At 45.7% G+C, this 21,879-nt stretch overlaps 2 protein-coding genes across 3 annotated transcripts in view; one reads left to right on the forward strand and one right to left on the reverse strand.

The window, feature by feature from the left end:
- GNL3L (G protein nucleolar 3 like) overlaps positions 1-11,975 on the reverse strand; it is a 34,608-nt gene extending 22,633 nt beyond the window's left edge. The window contains exons 1-5 of the mRNA XM_068248365.1: positions 11,885-11,975; positions 11,761-11,798; positions 8,758-8,868; positions 6,091-6,207; positions 2,598-2,681 (exon numbers count right to left, since the gene is read on the reverse strand). Of these exons, the coding sequence (XP_068104466.1) occupies positions 2,598-2,681; positions 6,091-6,207; positions 8,758-8,868; positions 11,761-11,798; positions 11,885-11,897 (363 nt within the window). The 5' untranslated portion in view covers positions 11,898-11,975. The remainder of the gene's footprint in view (positions 1-2,597; positions 2,682-6,090; positions 6,208-8,757; positions 8,869-11,760; positions 11,799-11,884) is intronic.
- PRICKLE3 (prickle planar cell polarity protein 3) overlaps positions 11,777-21,879 on the forward strand; it is a 92,260-nt gene continuing 82,157 nt past the window's right edge. The window contains exon 1 of one of the 2 annotated variants that reach the window (XM_068248361.1): positions 11,777-12,090. The gene's annotated coding sequence lies outside the window, so the exon portion shown is untranslated. The remainder of the gene's footprint in view (positions 12,091-21,879) is intronic. The other variant, XM_068248362.1, reaches the window with a different exon arrangement.

Raw genomic sequence — 21,879 nt, forward strand, 5'->3', positions numbered from 1 at the left:
TCCCCCATGAGGAGATGGACCGGCCCAAAACCTGTTAGTTCTGTCAGATTTTAACTGCCTACTTTTTTTTGCGATAGTGCTCCTTTAAAGGGGTTCTGTGGGGGTTAGCTAAGGATAAAAACAGCCACTTACCTGGGGCTTCTATCAGCCCCCTGTAGCAGTAATGTCCTGCGCCTTCCTCCTCCGATCTGCCGTTCTCCGCCACTGGCACTGGGCATTATTCGTCTGGCATCGCTGAATAATGTGCGCTGCCGTTTATGACATCAGAAGCTTACTGCGCAGGCGCAGTACAAAGTTTTCTTGTACTGCGCCTGCGCAGTAAGCGTCTGATGATGTGGGCAGGAGCGAGCACGGCGGCGCAGCCGCAGTTGGACAGCGTGCCGCGCTAGACCGGGACCGGCGGCAGAGAACGACGGATCGGAGGAAGACGGCGTGGGACATTACTGCTACAGGGGGCTGATCGAAGCGCCAGGTAAGTGGCGGTTTTTATCCTTACCAAACCCCCACAATACCCCTTTAAAGGGGAACTGAAGTAAAAGGTATACAGAGGCTGCCATACTTATTTCCTTTTAATCAATACCAGTTGCCTGGCAGCCCTGCTGGTCTATTTCTCTACAGTACTATCTGAATAACACCAGAAACCAGCATGCAGCTAGTCTTGTCAGATCTGACTTTAAAGTCTGAAACACCGGATCTGCTTCATGCTTGTTCAGGGGCTATGGCTAATAGTATTAGAGGCAGAGGATCAGCAGGGCTGCCAGGCAATTGGTATTGCTTAAAAGGAAATAAACATGGCAGCCTCCATATACCTCACTCTTCAGTTCCCCTTTAACGGACTAAAGTTCGGATGGCTGCTACAATCTAGGTTGTAAGGTAACCTTATAACCCCTTGTTCTTTTAATCCTCACAGGGCTCAAAGCAAGGGGGTGTGTCCAGGACTATGCCGAGCAGGTCAGAGCTATAGAGAGCTGGGGTGTAACTATAGGGGGAACCCAGAGCTGTGGGGGACCCAACTTTTTTTTTTTTTTTTTTTTTATTCAACGCTCATATACAAACTAATGTCTAATCTATTAAGGCCGGGTCCACACTATAAGCACTTTTGTGAGCGCTTGCGTTTGATTAGGCTTGGGGAAAAAAAAAAAAAAAAAAAAAAAAAAAAAAAAAAAAAATCGCTCCCATTCACTTTCATGGGGCTTGCACTCTCTTGCAGGTAGGCACTTATCTGTTTTTAAATAGTGCTGCTCATTTCCTTGCCATGTACTAATTTTATTCATTTTTGGTCAGCTGCTCCCACTTAACAGCTTTGCTTTTGGTGTATATGCAGAGCTTCTGTTTGGGTTCAAGGTGCGTTTGCAGTTTCTGGGGGGGCTCAGCGCACCTCTAATAGGAGGCCATTCGAAGGCGGCCTGGTGATGCGCTGATCCACCTTTTGCGCAATTTTCAATTTTACTTGGTGGCGCACCAAGGCTATGCATTTACATAGGCTAGGATTTAGTTAGGGTTAGGTCCCCTCCCATCGAGGATGACTTCTCCGCAGTGGGAGGGACGAATACTTAACAAGTTGCATGCAAGCTGTTACAGGAAACCAACATCCTCCAGTGGTAGACAGGTCATGTGTGTGCTCAGTGTGTATTTTACCCCACAAGTGGGGCTCGCACTCTCTTGCAGGTAGGCACTTATCTGTTTTTAAGTAGCGCTACTCATTTCCTTGCCATGATCATATATAAACTAATGTCTAATCTATTAAAGGGACACTTAAGTCAAACAAAAAAAAAAAATGAGTTTTACTCACCTGGAGCTTCCAATAGCCCCCTGCAGCTGTCCGGTACCCTCGCCGTCTTTCTCCGATCCTCCTGGCCCCGCCGGCAGCCACTTCCTGTTTCGGTGACAGGAGCTGACAGGCTGGGGACGTGAGTGATACTTCGCGTTCCTGGCCACAATAGCGCCATCTATGCTGCTATAGCATATATCATATAGCAGCATAGAGGGTGCTAATGTGTCTGGGAACGCGAAGAATCACTCGCGTCCCCAGCCTGTCAGCTCCTGTCACCGAAACAGGAAGTGGCTGCCGGCGGGGCCAGGAGGATCGGAGGGAGACGGCGAGGGTACCGGACAGCTGCAGGGGGCTATTGGAAGCCCTAGGTGAGTAAAACTCATTTTTTTTGTTTGACTTAAGTGTCCCTTTAAGGCCGGGTCCACACTACAAGCGCTTTTGTGAGCCCTTGCATTTGATTAGCGCTTGTTAAAAAAAAACAAAAAAAAAATGCTCCAATTCACTTTCATGAAAATCGTGGTAAAAATTGCATAGAAAATTGCAGCAATTTTTACCTCGATTTTCATAAAAGTGAATTGGAGTGATTTTTTAACAAGAGCTCAGCAAGCGCAGGCACTCACAAAAGCGATTGTAGTGTGGACCCGGCCTTAAAGTGTCTTATAGGATGTGGCCAGCATGAGTAGTTTTAAATCTATCCAATGTAGAGGTCAGATAATTTTTTGTTAATACAATGAGCATGAAGCTTTATAGTTTAATAGTGCAGACATTAACAGGCATTGCAGGCAGCATGATTTGCCAGATAATCCAGTGTGCCAGCACCTACCTTTTTAAACTCTCTGTAATAGGCTTTCCTGGAACTCTCATTCTCCAGCTGCTCATGTTTCTCCAGGTTCCTCAGATCAGACTCCTGCACAACACACATATAGCATATTATTCTGCTGTAGGATGGAACATGAAACAATTCTACCTCAATTACATGAGAGACATGAGAGTATCTAATTCACACTGTGCAGTTTCCAATGACTTCCTCTGAGTGGAGATGTGTTACATTCTCTCTATCTATCTATCTATCTAAATTTTATTTATTTTTTTTGAGCGGATCGCAGCAAGTGTTAAAGGAGCCGCTAATCCAGTCAGACACATCTGATCTGCTGCACGCTTGTTCAGGGTCTATGGTTAATAGTATTAGAGGGAGTGTAGCAGCAGGAGTGCCAGGAAATCTGCATTGTTTAAAATGAATTAAAAATGGCAGCCTACATATCCCTCTTACTTCAGGTGTCCTTTAACAGAAGAGCTGGAATTTCCTGTCCATTACTTTATCAAGCAGAAACTGGACCCTCCAGATCAGCCTTTCTCAGCCAGGGTTCCTTGAGTACCCTGCAGGGGTTTCTTGGCATTTTCCCCCATCGTGGCGGAAGTATAATAGGAGCACATTATAATAAAGGGGGGCTGTAAAAAGAAGCCCCAAATTAAGGTTCAGAATAATAATGAGCACATTAATAAAAAGCACTAGGATAGGGAGACCATATAATGAGTGGCAGTGTAATAGGGGCTGGATAGTGTACTGGTTAAGGGCACTGCCTTTGACATGGGAGACCAGGGTTCGAATCCTGGTAAGGGTCAGTACCTATTCAGTAAGGAGTTCAAGGCAAGACTCCCTAACACTGCAGGGTGGCCTCTTGAGCGCTTTGAGTCCGACAGGAGAAAAGCGCTATACAAATGTTCGGATTATTATTATTATAGTGAAATAAACAGCCTCGCCTACTTTTAAAGACTACGCCACCTGCAAAATAAATGCAAGGGGTTCCTTCAAATACAAAAGTTATTTGCAAGTTATTTGGTTCCTCCAGGGTAAAAGGGTTGAGAAAGTCTGCTACAGAGTATTCCCAAGTCTTCCTGGAGGTCACCGAGGTCCAGCGCAGTGACCCTTTGGAAGTTTGAGACCAACTCTCCATGAATGAGGGCAGCTGCACTGTGCTGGCACAGGACGCCTCACTCTGCTGCAGTAGCATCAGCTTTTTCCTCCAATTGGCTCTGTGGTACTGCGCAGGGCAAGACATCCTGTGCCTGCACAGAGCGGCCATGCTCCTTCCCGGATGGCAGTGCAGCCGGTAAACTTCCACAGTGGGGTCAGTAGTTTCAAGGAGGACGCAGGAAGACTCTGGAAGATCCACACGCTTCCCTCTTCCGAGGTAAGCATGTGACTGTCTCCTCTTTTGAATGACGTCACCACGCGCACTCTTTGACAAGGACTGGTTGAAGAGGTTCAGGTGGTCCCAGCGCTGGATCGGTGGAGGTGAGGGGGACAGAGCAAGCCTATGGGTTATCCTGAGGTAAGTATTGAAATGAGGCACTTTTTTCCCCTACAGGTACACATTAATGTTATTTTTTGGGGGCTGCCAGTTTATATAGCCATCCATCAGGGCATTTCAGTTTATTATTATCTATACATATTTAGCACCAACATCTTCCATACATAGTACAAAAACAAATGGTGGGGGGAATAGATACATGAAAAGTTAAAAACACAGTACAATCAGGACATCAAGCAAACCATGTACAAATACATACATAGCTTATGCTGGGAACACACGATGCGTTTTTTCAGTCGATTTAGCGCTCGATCGATTTTCGATTAGTTTTTCCGCTCGATTCTTTTATCTTTTCTTATCAGTTTCCATTCACTTCTATCAGAAATCGAGCGGTAAAACGATCGAAAGCAAGATTGGACATGTCGGGACTTATCAAACCATCTAGCTGCCGAAAAAACGCATGGTGTATTCCCAGAGTTTAAATTCCTACTGATGCCGGCTACCTCATCTTCTGAACATGAAGCATGCAAGGTTTAAAACGATAATAATGATAATGATAGCAAGAATCAAACAACACCCTCTATCTGAGCCTGCTATAAAACACCCCACACCGAAGCTCGGGGAGATTTTACATTAAAGAAGCATATATTAACAGTTTATTACCATATTTCATTAACCTCCCTGGCTGTATATTAAAAACCGCCAGGGGGCAGCGCAGCCGTTTTTTTAATTTTTTTAAAATCATGTAGCGAGCCTAGGGCTCGCTACATGATAGCCGCTGCTCAGCGGCATCCCCCCAGCCGCGCCGATTGCCTCCAGCGATAGGCGATCAGGAAATCCCGTCCAAAGAACGGGATTTCCTGGAGGGCTTCCCCCATCGCCATGGCGACGGGCGGGATGACGTCACCGACGTAATGACGTCTAAGGGAGTCCCGATCCACCCCTTGCCGCTGCCTGGCGCTGATAGGCCAGGAAGCGCAGGGGTCTAGGGGGGGGGGGCTGTGCTGCGACGCGGAATGCGGTGAATCGGCACGGGGCGGCGGCGATTAAAGTGCTGACGCAGCTAGCAAAGTGCTAGCTGCGTTCAGCAAAAAAAAAAAAAAAATTTACTCAAATCGGCCCAGCGGGGCCTGAGAAAACCTCCTGCGCGGCTTACCGCCAGGAAGGTTAAAGGACAACTGAAGTGAGAGGTATATGGAGACTGCCATATTTATTTCCTTTTAACCTTCTTGGCGGTATGGACGAGCTCAACTCGTCCATGACCGCCGCCGTGCACCGCTCTGGCCCTACTGGGCCGATTTGCAATTTTTTTTTTAAAACACGCAGCTAGCATTTTGCAGAACCCCACCCCCCCCACCCCGAGCGCAGCCTTGCCTATCAGTGCCAGGCAGCGCTGAGGGGTGGATCGGGACTCCCTGTGACGTCGATTACGTCATTTTGTTCATCGCCATGGCGACGGGGGAAGCCCTAAAGGAAATCCCGTTCAGAACGGGATCTCCGGATGGGCTTGATCGCCGGCGGTGATCGGAGCGGTGGGAGGAATGCTGCAGGGAGGCGGGAATCATGTAGCTAGCGCTAGGCTAGCTACATGATTTTAAAAAAGGAAAAAATACTGCTGCGCCGCCACCCTGGCGCAATCAATAGAACGCCAGGGTGGTTAAGCAATACCAGTTGTCTGGCATCCTGCTGATCCTTTTCCTCTAATACTTTTAGCCATAGACCCTTAACAAGCATGCAGCAGATCAGGTGTTTCTGACATTATTGTTAGATCTGACAAGATTAGCTGCATGCTTGTTTCTGGTGTTATTCAGACACTACTCCAACCAAATAGATCAGCAGAGCTGCCAGGCAACTAGTACTGTTTAAAAGGAAATAAATATGGCAGCCTCCATATACTTCTCACTTCAGTTGTCCTTTAATATTCCCTGTTATACCTAGCAAGCGTAGACAGTGTGAAAAGACATTAGTGTCATATAATCAGCATCCGGCCTTCAAAAGAATCACCTTTTGTTCGAACTCCCTCTGCCTCCTTAATACATCTTTCTGGAATGTATCCAAGCTCCTCCTCTTTGCCATCTCTTTCTGTCTTGCAGCTTTTTGGTTTGCTCTCATTTCTTCTACCTGCAGGAAAAGAAAAATCAGTGGTCAGCTCCCCAGGTGACTTTGTATTGAAACTATTGACTTGCCGGGTTCTCGTTTGAACTGCGAGTCCCAGCAAGCCATGCGCATGTTAGACGAATATGTGACCATTCAACACCAAAAGCAGCAGGAGCCTAAGCGTAGTGTGTAAGAACTACGTAGCCCAGACTACCATGAACGATAGTACATGACCCTATTCGCCCAATCACGCAGCTCCTATATCAGCTGGCAGTGGTGGTTCAAAATTATGCGTGTGGTAATGGAATGATCCTTCTGCACAATGTAAGTGACAGCGCCCTATATATTCTGAGACCTTAGCTCTCAGTCTCCAATCACCCATGACGACAGTGGAATGCCGAAACCGGTTGGGAGTTGGAGACTCGGCATCGGTCTACTACTCCGCGCATGAGTTTTATGTGTGTACTGTATGTACACGATATACTGTACTTGATATTTCCAAAGGGTCCCTGTCATAAGAACTTAGGATGTGAGTACTGCTGTAACAGTTTTAAACCAACTTGAAACTAACTTGAAGAATACATTTTTTTTTTTGTTTTAAAAGTTTTTATTAGGACCGCAAGTGTACAGGTATTTAGCAATTATAAAATGAGAATTCAAAATCAATACACAGCCAATGAATTACTGTATAAGGAACAGTATTAAGATATTTTGACACATTTGTCATAATGATGCAAGCAAAAATACACTAAGCAAGAAATTCGACTGTGTCTTAGATCTAAACCCCCACACATGCAGGTCCGATTTTACTCCTTCAAAAACAACATCCTCTCCCCACCCACATAAATACTCTCTCCCGGTGGATCCCAAAGAATATTTCCACCACAATTAGAACACCAAGTGGATAAGATGCTATTGATTGCTATTTGGCTACCAAATAACTCAGCGAAAGTCTTAACCCAATTACTTCTAGCTGTCTAACATTTTCTTGCCTTCGTCAAATTCTTGATAAATGTGCCAAAGCAACCAAGAGTTAGCATGGGAAAGCTGTCTACTATGTGTTTCTTGCTCTAAGTTTTCCATCTGCTCTATATGTTTCATTTCTTCAAGCCAAGCCTTAAAGGGTCCCATACACTGAGCCGATTAGCGGCGGCCGATCGATTTGCAGCCGATTTCGATCGATTTCAATCGATCTGACATGCTGGAAAATCTAGGTCGATCTATTTAGATTGCTTATCATTTTGCATTGGACCTAATGGAAATCTGATGGCAAAAAATGCCATCAGATCGATTTTCAATAGATTTCATACTGAAATCTATTGGAAATCTTATCCTAGTAAAAAATGTTCCTAAACACATCAGATAGATCAGAGATCTATCTGATGATCTATCTGATGCTAATCTAACTAGTGTATGGCCACCGTAATGGGTGGGATTTTAGTAGTTTTCCAAAATTTGGGAATAGTAAGACAAGCTGCCGACAGGAAATGTCTAAAGAGGGACTTTTTACATTTCCGAATTGGCATAGGAAGCATTAGCAGTAATAAAGCAGCAGGAGCGTTGTCTATCTCCATATTTAAGACAGACAATCTTTAATAATTGTACATGTGTTTTCCCAAAAGGGTTGACTTAAAGGGCACGAGTGCCATATATGAGTCATGGAGCCCTCTCCTTTTAGGCAGCGCCAGCATTTTGGTAAAAAAATCTGGATTCATTTTGTTTATTGCTAGAGGAGTTCCTTTTAAAGAACCTTCTAATACTTGCCTTGGTCTTTGGTGATGGTCACAATGTATGTGCTGCATGTTGTTTGAGCACTGGGTGACTACAGAAAGAACCACTTCTGGCAGCTTTCTGAGGATTTGTATGACATTTTAGTGCACTTGCCTGCTCGCTGCACCTCAGTCTGATCTGTGCCGTTTCTGCACTTGCATGCTCCCTGCCCCATCTAGGTGCTCCCCGGGCTGTGCAGAATGTTACAGTGGGGCATAAGCTTGCCTATCCGCCCACGCTCCTCCTGTGTCTTCTTTCCATAGCTGCCGGGCACTTGTACATCGTGGCACCTACATGACCGCATAAATGCAATCAGGTCACAGGGTACAGGCGCCCAAACACATGGAGAAAAGACACAGGAGGAGCACACCAGTGGTTCAGTAAGTGGGGGATGCACATTTCACATGGGGATGACAAGACCAGCTGAGGGTCCTCCAGTCACGAAAACATCACTGCCGCTACGCACCTGACTGCCCCATTTCAAGTGACATCTTGGTCAGAAATCGATCGAAATTACAATCAGGCAGCCACAGCATAGATCTCTGGTGGATCACTCCGATTGAGTCTGCCAAAGATCAATGCTGTAAACCAAATAATGAACAGGCGGCCTTTAGTCACAACCAAGAAAGGACGAGTAATATATCTTCCAGTCTGCTGTTACCAGTGGTTGCCTTCCAGATGTGTAATATGGTCCAGATGTGTAATATGGCATGGCAAATGTACGGTACTTCTGCTGCAATGGTCTAGGTTTGGGGTAATTTTGAAATGAAAGTGAAACTTTCTTTCAACGCCATTCACACTTACCCTTTTTTTCTTCTGCTCCGCCTCTTTCCTTGCCTGTTCTTTGAAGTGAGACAGGTTGGGCACGCCAGGATCTTTCTTGGCATTCTTCCCAGGATTCAGTGGGTGGCTCTCCTGGTGGAAAGAACAGAAAGCATGAACCCCATTTGTCTTCAATCTCTCGTAAAGTCTCTCGTCTGAATAAATTTTATATGTCTAAAAACAAGTGTACTTGGTACCATGGACCCTTTTGCAAGCAATAGCTATGGGAGCACTCCCACTACAAATATAGTTCTATGCGCTATAGGTTTGCTTTCGCTGCACTTACGGTACTTCAAAACATTACAAAACACTCATGGTTATGGAGACTTGGTATCACCCCACAATTGTGAAATATGAAAGGCTTTTCTTCTTTTTTTTTTTAATTAACAAAACTCAGTTTATTGAGGTCTTACAAGTCATACAAGGCAGTAACAGGTAGGAACTTTCGTACATCAAGAATAAAGTACATAGTGATACAACAAGTTCGAGCATAACTTATCTAATATTAACATTCGAATTTCTTGATAAACCAATATTTGCCAAGATCTGGTCTCTAATAAGATCTGGATCTACATAATCCTCTGCGGCCAGCCAATTACACCATATTTTTTCAAACTTACCCACAGCCCCCCTATGTTTGTAAATAATTTTTTCCAGTTTTAGAGGAGCGTTTACCTGCACTATCCACATATTCATGGTGGGGGGGGTTGGGATTTTTCCACATCTGAAGAATCAATTTTCTAGCCACAAATAATACTCTTAGAATCGCAATTCTAGTGTGATCGGATATAGTACCGTCCTCAAATGCCCCCAACATGCAAACCACCTCAGTACGTGGAATCTTTATATTAAAAATTTGATCTATAGCCATCAAAATACTATTCCAGTATCTTCTTAACTTGGGACAATTCCATAGCATGTGTAGCAGGTCTCCGTGATCTCTAGCACATCTAGGACAGGCTGGCGAGGGAAGTAGGCCAAATTTAAATAATCGTTTAGGTGTATAGTGGGACCTATGAATTATCTGAAGCTGCATAAACTTTTGGGTAGCATTAACTGATAACAGGGGTATAGCCTGAAGGGCCTCCAGCCAATCCTGATCTGATATAGGCGGAATATCTTTAGTCCACATATCTCTACATTTCAACGGGAATTTCCGGTGAAAATCCTCAAGTAACATAAGATAACATTGAGAAATAAGGCCTTGTTTGGTTGTTGCTTGGGCCACCATATTTAAAACAGGGGATGATTGAGATCTAAACTTGTATGCCTCTGCCTGTTTCTTAATTGCGTGCTTGAATCGTAAGTATTGAAATTGTAAAGCCCCCCTGGGAACAGGATAGCACCTTTGTACAATTGAGTTGAAAGACACAAGACCCTCCCCATTCCATATCATTGATAATTTATCCACCCCTGCTTTTTCCACAAAATTTGCCCGAAATCTAACCCTGCCAGTTCCGTTAGCTCATAATTTCGCCAGACCGGTGTATATATTGTAAAACCAATAACCTGTTGTAGGAACCTAACTTTATGCCATACCTTGTGCATGAGAGTAAATGTAGGCATTTTGGATTGTAGCATATTAACTCTACCTCCCTCCAGTGCTTCATAAATTGTTTTAGAGCTCAGCCAGTAATTTAAGAGATTCCTAATTGATTCTGCCAGATCTTCTTGTTCCCATCCCCCTAGATGTTGCATCTGAGCCGAAAGAAAATATATCCATGAATTGGGGAAGGCTTTTCTTCTTTAGACAATGTTTTGGGGATTTATTTAGCAAAACAGGACTCCCTGCAGATATTTGGAGGTCTTTCTAATGTATGCATGACCCAGCTCCCCATCCAGCATGATCAGAATTAGGGCTGTGGAGTCGGAGCAATTTTTGGGTACCTGGAGTCGGTGGTTTCATAAACTGAGGAGTCCGGGTCGGATGATTTTTATACTGACTCCTCAGCCGTGATAAGAATACAGCTCCTGCAGTAGTTCATAGGCCGCTGCATAGCTAGACTTCCATACTTATCAGTCTAATGAACTTCAGGCCTGGTATTTACTGGCAGCACTTTTGCAAATCGCTAAAGTGCTCCACTGACGTCACTTCCTGCAACGCCGTCCACTGTATTGTAAGTGGACGGCGTTGCAGGAAGTGACGTCAGTGGAGCGCACGCTGGGCCGCAGAAAAGGTGAGTCCCCCCGCCCGTGCCTCTTACTATCGGCTGCTTCCTAACTATTTACAGCTGGAGGGGAGCGCAGATCAGGGAACCCAGGCGAGGGAGGGGGGGTCCGACCTCCCTCCCCACCGCTAGCCCCAATACCTCCGTCCTGCCCGCTACCCCTCCGGCTCGGCGGACGGCCCCCCGCACCCACGGACAGGCGGGTGCCGCCCCTAGAAGTTTGCCGCCTGAGGCAAAAAAGTTTCACCCTGCCTCATGAGCGGGCCGGTCGGCGAGGCACATGAACAGCGAAGGCACAGGGAGAAATGGAGTCAGAAAGACACTGAAGGAGGAGGTGTGCACTGGCTAGACAGGTGAGAACACTGCAACAAATTTGGAGAGCTCTGTGACCACCATTTACTTGCAACACACACATATAGTGACTCCCTTTAAGGTGGGGGTAGGGACTTACAGGGCCCTGCAGTAGGCTCTGGTGCCCTGGGCACTTGCCCAGTTTTGCCCATGAAAGTGCATGATGACAATCCCTGCTGCCCATCATCTTTTGGGGCCGCACGAGTTTATTACATGGGGCAGTAGTACAGCAGCACAGATTGTCATTGCACACAGGGAAGCAGAAAGTTGATGTATGTGTAATACATACAATAAAAGGAAGAAATATAAAGGAATAACTTAGTTCAGTGCTGTTTCAACGCGTGCTGCCGCACTGCACGCTGGGATTGTAGTTTCTTTAGAGCCTCCAAGCTGTTCTTAGACAATACAAAAAACTACATTTCCCATCATGCACCGCACTTCCACGCAGTTCTGCTCTGAGGTGTACCTGGGGTTTTCTGGCTCCCTTCCCTGGTCTTCGGTGCTCTGCGGGGTAAAACAGAGAGCAGGGGGATTTAAAATGCAGTTATGATATCGTAGAGCGGCAATACGACCATTACTGAGAGACTTACTGCGCCTGGACATGCTCGGTGAAATCCGGTCAGCTGTGCCGTAAAGGAAAGAGTTGTGAGCTGCTGGAGGAGTACATGTGCTTCTGCAGTGGGCGGAGCTACGGGTGAGGGGACACGGGACAGTAGGAAATACTGTGCTGGAAGAAGCCACCAATCTGCCTACTACACTGCCTTCAGTTATCTCTAGAAATGGCAAAGCTTGCAGGGTAACTCCAATACACTGTATATAATCCCCCCCCTTCCTTTTATAACAATCATTTAAAGAGAACCTGAACTGAAAATATAAAGTGAAAATAACCATACATGCAGTGGCGTAGCTAAGGAGCTGTGGGCCCCGATGCAAGTTTTACAATGGGGGCCCCCCAAGCACTCTATACGTAATAATTTATACGGCGCACCAAAACCTACCAATGGCAACTACAGTGTCAGAGGTGCAAGAAGGGGATGGGGAACAGTTTGTTAAGGATTACTACTATTCAAAGCATCTATAGAAGTGATTATGACAAGCACAGGACCAATAGAGAGCTAATACTGTGATAGAGAGTGGACCCTTTGGGGCCCCTCTGACCCAAGGGCCCCGATGCGGTCGCAACCTCTGCAACCCCTATTGCTACGCCCCTGCATACATGTCATACTTACCTGCTGTGTAGTCTACTCCTCAATCTTTCTCTCCTCTCCTGCGTCCCATTTGTCCACTGTGATCAATGGAATTCTCTGTTATCCATTAAAAAAAAAAAAAAAAAAAGTCTCTGAAAGGAGAGGTATATAGAAGCTGCCATATGTATTGCCTTTTAAGCAATACCAATTGCCTGGCTATCCTGCTGATCCTCTACCTCCAATACTTTTAGGCATAGAACCTGAACAAGCATGCGGCAGATCAGATGTTTTCTGAGGTTCTTGTCAAATCTGACAAGATTATCCACGTGCTTGTTTCAGGTGTGTGATTCAGACACTACTGCAACCAAATGGATCAGCAGGACAGCCAGGCAACTGGTATTGTTTAAGGAAATAAATATTGCAGCCTCCATATACTTCTCTCTTCAATTTTCCTTTAAGGGGCCAGAGACGGCTGGTACTGAAAAGGTTAAAATAATGAGAGGCGATAGCCAGGGGTTTTCTCCCCAAAATGGCCTCTTTGGGACATTGGGGGAACATTTTAATTTTCAATAAAAAAAATGTTGATAGAGGTGTTTTTTTTTATATTTTGTTCTTTATTACTGTTTTTGTCATCATAGGGGTCAGGGGTTCATTTAACAAGGCTGCTGACCAATGCCCTGTGATGTTAGCTGTCCAGAGACACAGTAATCTTGGGTGCTGTGTATTAAAGTGAATCTGAAGTTAATTTAAAAAAAAAACCAGAGAAACAAAAGATACTTACCTAAAGAAAGGGAAGGCTTTGGCTCCTAATGAGCCTTCCCTTTCCTCTCACGGTCCCTAAGTTCCAGCGCTGGATCCCCGATTCAAATCTTCCACCGCGAGAGGCTGTGGAAGTCTTAGGTTAGCCCAAGTGCTCCCGAAGATGGCTACTCCATACTGTGCGTGCGCGAGAGAGGTCACTCGTGCATGCGCAGTACAGAGCGGCCCGTCTTCGGGAGCATTCGGGCACCCAAAGACTTCCAAAGCCTCTAACGGCAGAGAACAGTCTCCAACCGATCGGGGGAGCCAGCACAGGAACCAGAGTCGGTTCTAGACAGGCACATATGAGGGGGCAGTCAAAAAATGGGTAGGAGGCATAATGGACGAGGAAATGGGCGTGGTCATGACATCATGTGGGCGGAGCTAACTGTAATGTAGTTATACCAGCTAATGTAGTTACATAAAAAAATATGAAGTAAATGCACATAATGACAGACAGCGTTTCCCCAGCAAATGCACGTAATGAGAGACAGCCTTTCACCAGTAAATGCACGTAATGACAGACAGCGTTTCCCCAGTAAATGCACGTATAGTTGTCCCCAGTATATGTAGCCAGGTGTATATGTCCCCAGTATATGTAGCCAGGTGTGTATGTCCCCAGTATATGTAGCCAGGTGAGTATGTCCCCAGTATACAGTATGTAGCCAGGTGTATAGGTGACCCCAGTATATGTAGCCAGGGGTATAGATGTCCCCAGTCTATGTAGCTAGGTCTGTAGGTGTCCCCAGTATAGCCAGGTGTATACAGTAGGTGTCCCCAGTATATGTGGTCAGGACTTACCGTGTCCCGACTCCCAGTATAGCCAGGTGTATAGATGTCCCCAGGTGGAGTGGCAGCGGTGAGAAGAGGGAGCGATGGGCACAGCGGTGGGGAAGGGGCAGCGTTTCCCCCTCCCCCCCTTCCCTCACCTTGGGGCTCTAGCTCTCTCGCTCCCCACTCCAGATATGAGCGGCCGGTGGCTGGCAGTGGCGGTAGAACACTTCCTCTCTTCCTAGTGTAGGACAGAGATCTGTGTGCCACTACTCTGGTCTAGTCTAGACCAGAGTAGCGGCGCACAGATCTCTCGCTCTCCCGCGCTGGGAAGAGAGGAAGTTTCTGTTGCCGCTGCCAGCTGCTGATATCTGGAGGCGGGAGTGAGAGAGGGGACGTCCCCCTTCCCCACCGCAGTTCCCATTGCTCCCTCTTCTCTCTACGCTGCCACCCCACCTGTTTGAGGGGGCAGAGTAATTATTTAAGGGGGCGATGCCCCCTCTTGCCCCACGCTAGAGCCGGCCCTGACAGGAACGACAACCAGGAGAGAAAAAGGAAGTTTCTATGGGACCCAGAACCTTCCCTCTCCTTAGGTGAGTGATTCTGTGGAAATTCCACATAACTGCAACTCTGAAATTTTAGCCCAATCACAGATCTCAAAAACATTGGACCAATCACAGGCTGCAGAATTTTGTGGAAATCATAATACAGTGGAAATTGTAGGCTAATCACAAGACTCTGTAAAACTCGGTAGTATACGAGCCTTGTGATTGGTCTTAAATTTCTGTGGTATTCTGATTTCCGCTGTAAACTACAGCTGTCAGGCTTGTCTGGTCAATAACCACGGTTCAGACTGTATGCCCATATGACTGACCTAGAGCCCAGCCCGTAACACCTGTGCAAATTCCTGCCTAACACAATACTACAATACACCCTGCAGGTAGATGTAGCATACAGTCTGACAGATAGCTAAACCACCAGACGGGACCTGATCATTCCTGGCAATGCAGTATGGGCACAATATATATATATATGTATGTAAATATATATATAATATGCAAGACCTGAGGCCTAGTGGATGCAGCTATCCAGGCGATAGAATCAAGTGGCAGATAGGCCAGGAGCTCCTTGTGATAGTGAGAGTCTAGATAGTAACTTTCCTAGAAGTAGCGTAGTCAGGGCAAGCCGAAGTCAGATCAGGCAGAGTTCATGCGAATCCTTGTTCAACCAAAGGTCAGTTCAGGGGGCAAGGCAAAGCGCAATCAAGGTACAAGTCAAGGTTGGCAGCAGGAATCCAGCAGAGGTTAAAGGGACTCCGAGCAGCTCTCATGGGCCTGCCTTTAAGACTCCGACCAGTACTGCAAAGTACTTAAAGATGCGTGCCTTTCTGTAGCTTGTGCTGCCCTCTTTCATTTGATGCCTTAATCACCATTCTACACCAAATAGGTTTCGTTCGGTTTCAATTTTAAAATCACGGCTGCCATCTTGGCTGTTATACAATACAATAACATTTCTATGGCGCTTTTCTCCCATAGGACTCAAAGCACTTAGGCTCTCTCAGATTCAGTAATTGGCAGTAGGATGAAGTATTCACACAACAAAAGTTATATTTCTGCAGATGCCAAACTGAACAGGTGGGTTTTTAGTCTGGATTTAAACACGTCCAAGGATGGAGCTGTCCTGATCTGTTGAGGTAAGGAGTTCCAAAGCGTAGGGGCAGCATGACAGAAGGCTCTGGGACCAAAAGTTTCCAAGTGAACTCTGGGTATGACTAGATTATTAGAACCTGTGGATCTGAAAATGCGGGGATTGCTACACAGCTGCAACATTTTTTTTCATGTATCCAGGGCCCAGATTATTCAGTGATTTAAATGTCAGTATGCCGATCTTGAATAGGACCCTCCATTCTATAAGTAATCAGTGTAGGGAGTGCAGGACTGGCGTTATGTGGCAGTGACGGGGTTGGTTGGTTAGCAGTCTGGCAGCAGTATTCTGTATCATCTCTAGGCGGTACAAGTCCTTTTTTGGAAGGCCAGTGTAGAGAGCATTGCAGTAATCCAGTCGGGAGGTAATGAAGGCATGAACTAAGGTTGGTAGATCTTCTGGGGGGATGAGGTGCTTGATTTTTGCGATGTTCTTAAAGAGACTCTGAAGCGAGAATAAATCTCGCTTCAGAGCTTATATTCAGAAGGGACATGTGTGCCCCTGCTAAAACGCCGCTATCCCGCGGCTAAAACGGGGGTTCCTTACCTCCCAAATCCCCTCGTGGAGTCCCGGGGATCTCTTCCTGGTGAGGAAGGGCTAATGGCCGCAGCCCTGCCTCCATGCGCGTCTATCAGCGCGTATCTCCGCCTCTCCCCCGCCCCTCTCAGTCTTCCTTCGCTAAGAGGGGCGGGGGAGAGGCGGCGATGCGCCGCTGATAGACGTCGCTGAGAGGCAGGGCTGCAGCCGGTAGCCCTGCCTCAACAGCAGCAAAATCTACGACCAAGTTGGTTGCGGATTTTGCAGGGGGGGATTTGGGAGGTAAGGGACCCCCGTTTAGCCGCGGGATAGCGGCGTTTTAGCAGGGGCACACATGCCCCTGCTGAATATAAGCTCTGAAGCGATATTTATTCTTGCTTCAGTGTCTCTTTGAAGGATACCACAACTGACATGAGGCAGAATGAGATAGACATGGGTATGTACAGTGCCTAGCACACAAATAACTATGCTGTGTTCCTTTTTTTCTTTCTCTGCCTGAAAAAGGTAAATATCAGGTATGTAAGTGGCTGACTCAGTCCTGACTCAGACAGGAAGTGACTACAGTGTGACCTTCACTGATAAGAAATTCCAACTATAAAACACTTTCCTAGCATAAAATGGCTTCTGAGAGCAAGAAAGAGATTAAAAAAAGGGGAATTTCTTATCAGTGAGGGTCACACTGTAGTCACTTCCTGTCTGAGTCAGGACTGAGTCAGCCACTTACATACCTGATATTTACCTTTTTCAGGCAGAGAAAGAAAAAAAGGAACACAGCATAGTTATTTGTGTGCTAGGCACTGTACATGCACATGTCTATCTCATTATGCCACATGTCAGTTGTGGTATCCTTTAAGGTGAAAATAGGATGATTTCACCACAGCAGAGATGTGAGTTCTGAAGTTTAAATCCCCATCAATTAGAACTCCCAGGTTACGCACATGATCAGAGCTGTGTAGATCCGTGCCTCCTATTCCCAGTGGTGAAGACTGCAAGTTAAGTTGTTTTGTTGTCATGTGCTGCCCTCCTATCAGAAGGACTCCAGTTTTGTCTGCATTTAGTTTCAGCCAGTTGTCACTCATCCATTGCTGTTGTTCACGTAAGCAGGAGTTTATAGTTAGAGTTGGGTCTGTCACACCAGGCTTGAAGGAAAGATATAGTTGGGTGTCGTCCGCATAGCAGTGGTATGTCAGGCCATGTTTTTGGATTCGTTTTCCAAGCGGTAACATGTAAATCGTGGAAAGCAGGGGAGAAAGGATTGAGCCCTGGGGCACCCCATACTTAAGTGGTGCAGAGGTGGACAGGAAGGGCCCCATAGACACTTTTTGGGTTCTGCCACTCAAGAAAGATTGGAACCACTGAATAACTATGCCATCAATGCCGCAGTATTCCTGTAGCCTGTTTATCAAGATGTAACTGTATCAAAGGCTGCAGAGAGGTCTAGCAGTATGAGGATGGAGCACTCTCCTCTGTCTCTTGCCATCAGCAGGTGGTTGCATATTTGGATGAGGGCAGTTTCAGTGCTGTGATGCTTCCTGAAACCAGACTGGAATGGGTCATAACTGTTGTTTTGTAGGATTTTGGCTTCTAGCTGGAGATATACAGCTTTTTCAATTAGCTTACCCAGAAAGGGAAGGTTAGAGACAGCCTGTCTCAGACAGGTCTGTAGCTGGTCATTGCATCTGGGTCCAGGGAGGGTTTTTTGAGGAGAGACCTGATGATTGCTTCCTTCAGTAAAGCAGGAAATATCCCTGATTGTAAGGAACAGTTCACAATCTTGAGGAATACCGGTACAAACAGGTCGGTGCAGTTCAACATGAACTTTGTTGGGCCAGGATCCAGGTCACAGGTAGTTTGGCGGAGGTGAAGGAGGGTGCTTGATGTGACTTCTTCATCAATTTCTTTGAAGTTTGACCAAGGTGTTACACTTGTCTCTGCTAATGGTCTATGGCTCTATATTAAGCTCAGATGCTGTAAGTTGGATGGTGGACCTTATAGCGGAGACTTTGTCTGAGAAGAAATGGGCAAATTGGTCACAGAGGTCCTTTTAAGACTGGATATTAAGTTTTTAACATGCCGGGCTGCAGAGTTTATCCACTGTGCAAAACAGTTGGGCTGGTTTGTTAACTGCATTTGCAATCTCTTGTGATAGAAAGGATGATTTTTCCCCCCCTGATTACCTTTTGGTAGTTCTTCAAGTGGAGGATTAAGGCATCACTACACAGAGAATTAAATGTGTGCATTAAACCCCAAGTGAACACCTGACATAACTGGCTAAGCAAATTTGGCCTAATTGGCTATTGATGAGGCAATGCTTATGCAAATATGCATTCACTTTCGCATGCCGACTTATGCAGGGTCAAAAACCAATGCCGCAAAGCGGTCGCCCTGCGGGAATTAGTTCATGCTACAATAGCACTATCCAGGACCACCACGGGGAGGCTTCCCAATGCCCCCATATAACCGGGGGGACCGCGGGGTCCCAGGCGCTCTCACTGCCTGGGAACCACAGCGGCACCTCGCAGGGGGGAGGCTGGGTGACGCAGGCGACTCCCCCAAGCGTGGCCAGCGCCGGGGAGAGCCGTCCGCACCCACACTGCTATAAATACAATAAATAAATATCCAATGGGAACTGAGAAGCCTCCTGCGTTCCACTGATGTCAGTGGCTTGCCGAGACCCGGAAGGCAGAGCTGCAGCCCGAGTCTCTGCATTCCGCCGCTGACCAGACACAGCGGATCTTACAACCGCATTCTCTGATTAGACCAGTACTAACAAGTATTTCTAAATTTCAAGTCTTTTGATTGGAAATTTTAGGCCAATCACAAGACTCAGAAATACTCTGAGATATTGGACCAATCAGAGATAGCGGAGGCTTACCTAGAAATGTGGAAAAATTCTGCAGCTTGTGATTGGTCCAATGCTTCCATCTTAGAGGTAATTAGGCAATCAGAGAATTCGGTAGTGTATCAAGGATGTCCGCATGATAGCAGACATCTGCAAAATAAAATAGAAGCAGAAAAACAATGTTTTAACCACTTCACCACTGAGGGGTTTTACCCCCTGACCACCAGAGCAATTTTCACCTTTCAGCGCTCCTTCCATTCATTCGTCTATAACTTTATTATTACTTATCGCAATGAAATGAACTATATCTTGTTTTTTTCGCCACCAATTAGGCTTTCTTTAGGTGGGACATTATGCCAAGAATTATTTTTTTCTAAATGTGTTTTAATGGGAAAATAGGAAAAATGTGGGGGAAAAAATAATTATTTTTCAGTTTTCGGCCATTATAGTTTTTAAATAATGCATGCTACTGTAATTAAAACCCATGAAACGTATTTGCCCTTTTGTCCCGGTTATAAAACCATTTAAATTATGTCCCTATCACAATGTTTGGCGCCAATATTTTATTTGGAAATAAAGGTGCATTTTTTTCAGTTTTGCGTCCATCCCTAATTACAAGCCCATAGTTTATAAAGTAACAGTGTTATACCCTCTTGACATAAATATTTAAAAAGTTCAGTCCCTAAGGTAACTATTTATGTATTTTTTTTAATTGTAAATTTTTTAATTTTTTTTTAATTACAAAAAAAAAAAAAAATGGGGAGTGTGGGAGGTAATGAGTTAATTTTATGTGTTAAAAGTCATTTATTTGTATGTTAAAAAATGTTAGGGTGTAGTTTACTATTTGGCCACAAGATGGCCACAGTAACTTTTTGTTTTAATGCGACCTCCAAGCTTCCTTCCGGAAGCTTGGAGGAAGTATAATGAGCATGGACACGTGAGTTTTTTCTCACAATGATCGCGCTGCCCATAGGAGAGCAGCTGATCATTGCGGGGCTTAGATCAACGAACGGGAATGGATTTTCCCGTTCATTGATCTCTGGGCGAGCGGGCGGCGGCGGTTTTACTAGCGGCGGGCGGCGTGTTTACGAGCGGGAGCGCGGGCAGCGTCGGGAACGCGGAAAGTACGTGTTTCTCCGTCCCTGGTTTTTAAAGGATGGAAAAAGGGGCGGAGAAATACGTACGCGCGGGGGTAAAGTGGTTAAATTACATAGCTTTAGTAACAATAATGACAAAAAAAACCCCCTTTCCACGAAAATCGGTATCGGAAATCGGCATTTTCGGTAATTGGAATTCCCACAGAATTGGAAATCAGCATTTCCGACCATCCCTAGATATGGGCAAGAAATGGTTAATATGGCTGCGCTGCAGAATAAAAGAACAAGCATTTGATAGGCTAGAGAAAATCCTTCAACTGGTTTTCTTGCAGTGTTTGGTCAATGACCCCATAATGCCTGGTATAAACCATGCAACTTCCTATCTGATTCTGGGTTGCATAAATAATTTCCAACCGGTCTGATCTGATTAACGATCATTTTTATGATCGATTTTCTAATCACTTCTGTACAGAATCGATCAGAGAAACGATTGGAAATCAGATCAGACCTTTTGAAAATGTTCCATTCGAGCATGCATAAGATTGCAGATTATGCTTCGGTCAAATCAGACTTTAGTGAAGGTTCTAAAAGGATTAGTAAATTAACCCTCCTGGCGGTCAATTAAAACCGCCAGGGGGCAGCGCAGCACTTTTTTTTTTTTTTTTAAATCATGACAGCCGCTGAGCTGCGGCATCCCCCTACCCCCTCCGATCGCCTCCGGCAATCAGGCCCATCAGGAAATCCAGTTCTAAACGGGATTTCCATTAGGGCTTCCCCCATAACCATGACGACGGGGCGGGATGACGTCACCAACTTCATCGACGTTGTGACGTCAAAGGGAGTCCCGATCCACCCCTCAGCGCTGCCTGGCACTGATTGGCCAGGCTGCGCATGGGGTCTCGGGGGGGGGGGGGGGGCATTGCGCTGCGGGTAGCGGTGAATCGGCGCGGAGCGGCGGCAATCGGGCACTGCACGCAGCTAGCAAAGTGCTAGCTGCGTGTAATAATAAAAAAACAAATTGTGCAAGTCAGCCCAGCAGGGCCTGAAAAATTCTCCTGCGCGGGATAGCCCGAGCTGAGCTCGGGCTTACCGCCAGGAAGGTTGAAGTGTACCCGAGGCAACATGTGACATGATGACATAAACATGTGTATGTGCAGTGCAAAACACATTAATAACCAGGCTTTTTAACTTTTTTCTATTTTGCTGCCTGAAAGAGTTAATTTCTAGGCATGGAAGTGACAGTTTCTGTCTTGTTGGTAGCTTGGCAGGAATACAGTAAACATCAATGATAAGCAAATTACAGCCATAAATGGTTTCCTGGCAGAATACAACTTCTGAGTGCAGGGAGAGATTAAATACATAAACTATTGAGTTTTTTCTAACTCTGGGACGCTTATTAGGCTGCTACTGAGCAGAGGCAACAAAACATTCAATCTAGTTTGTAAATGGTCAAATATAAAATAAGACCATGGGAGTCGTTTTTAGGAGTAAGAGCATAAATACTATTGTTTATCTCATCAGTTTATTTTCACTTTAATGTGTTTGTGATTGCTGTTGTGTAAACAGTTTTAAAGTGAGAACTTGATACATGATAGAGCTGCAGGAGGTAAAGCGGCAGCAGCATTAAATGGATCTGTATGTATCTAGAG

Source organism: Hyperolius riggenbachi, chromosome 8 (assembly GCF_040937935.1).
Source record: "Hyperolius riggenbachi isolate aHypRig1 chromosome 8, aHypRig1.pri, whole genome shotgun sequence".
Taxonomy (NCBI): domain Eukaryota; kingdom Metazoa; phylum Chordata; class Amphibia; order Anura; family Hyperoliidae; genus Hyperolius; species Hyperolius riggenbachi.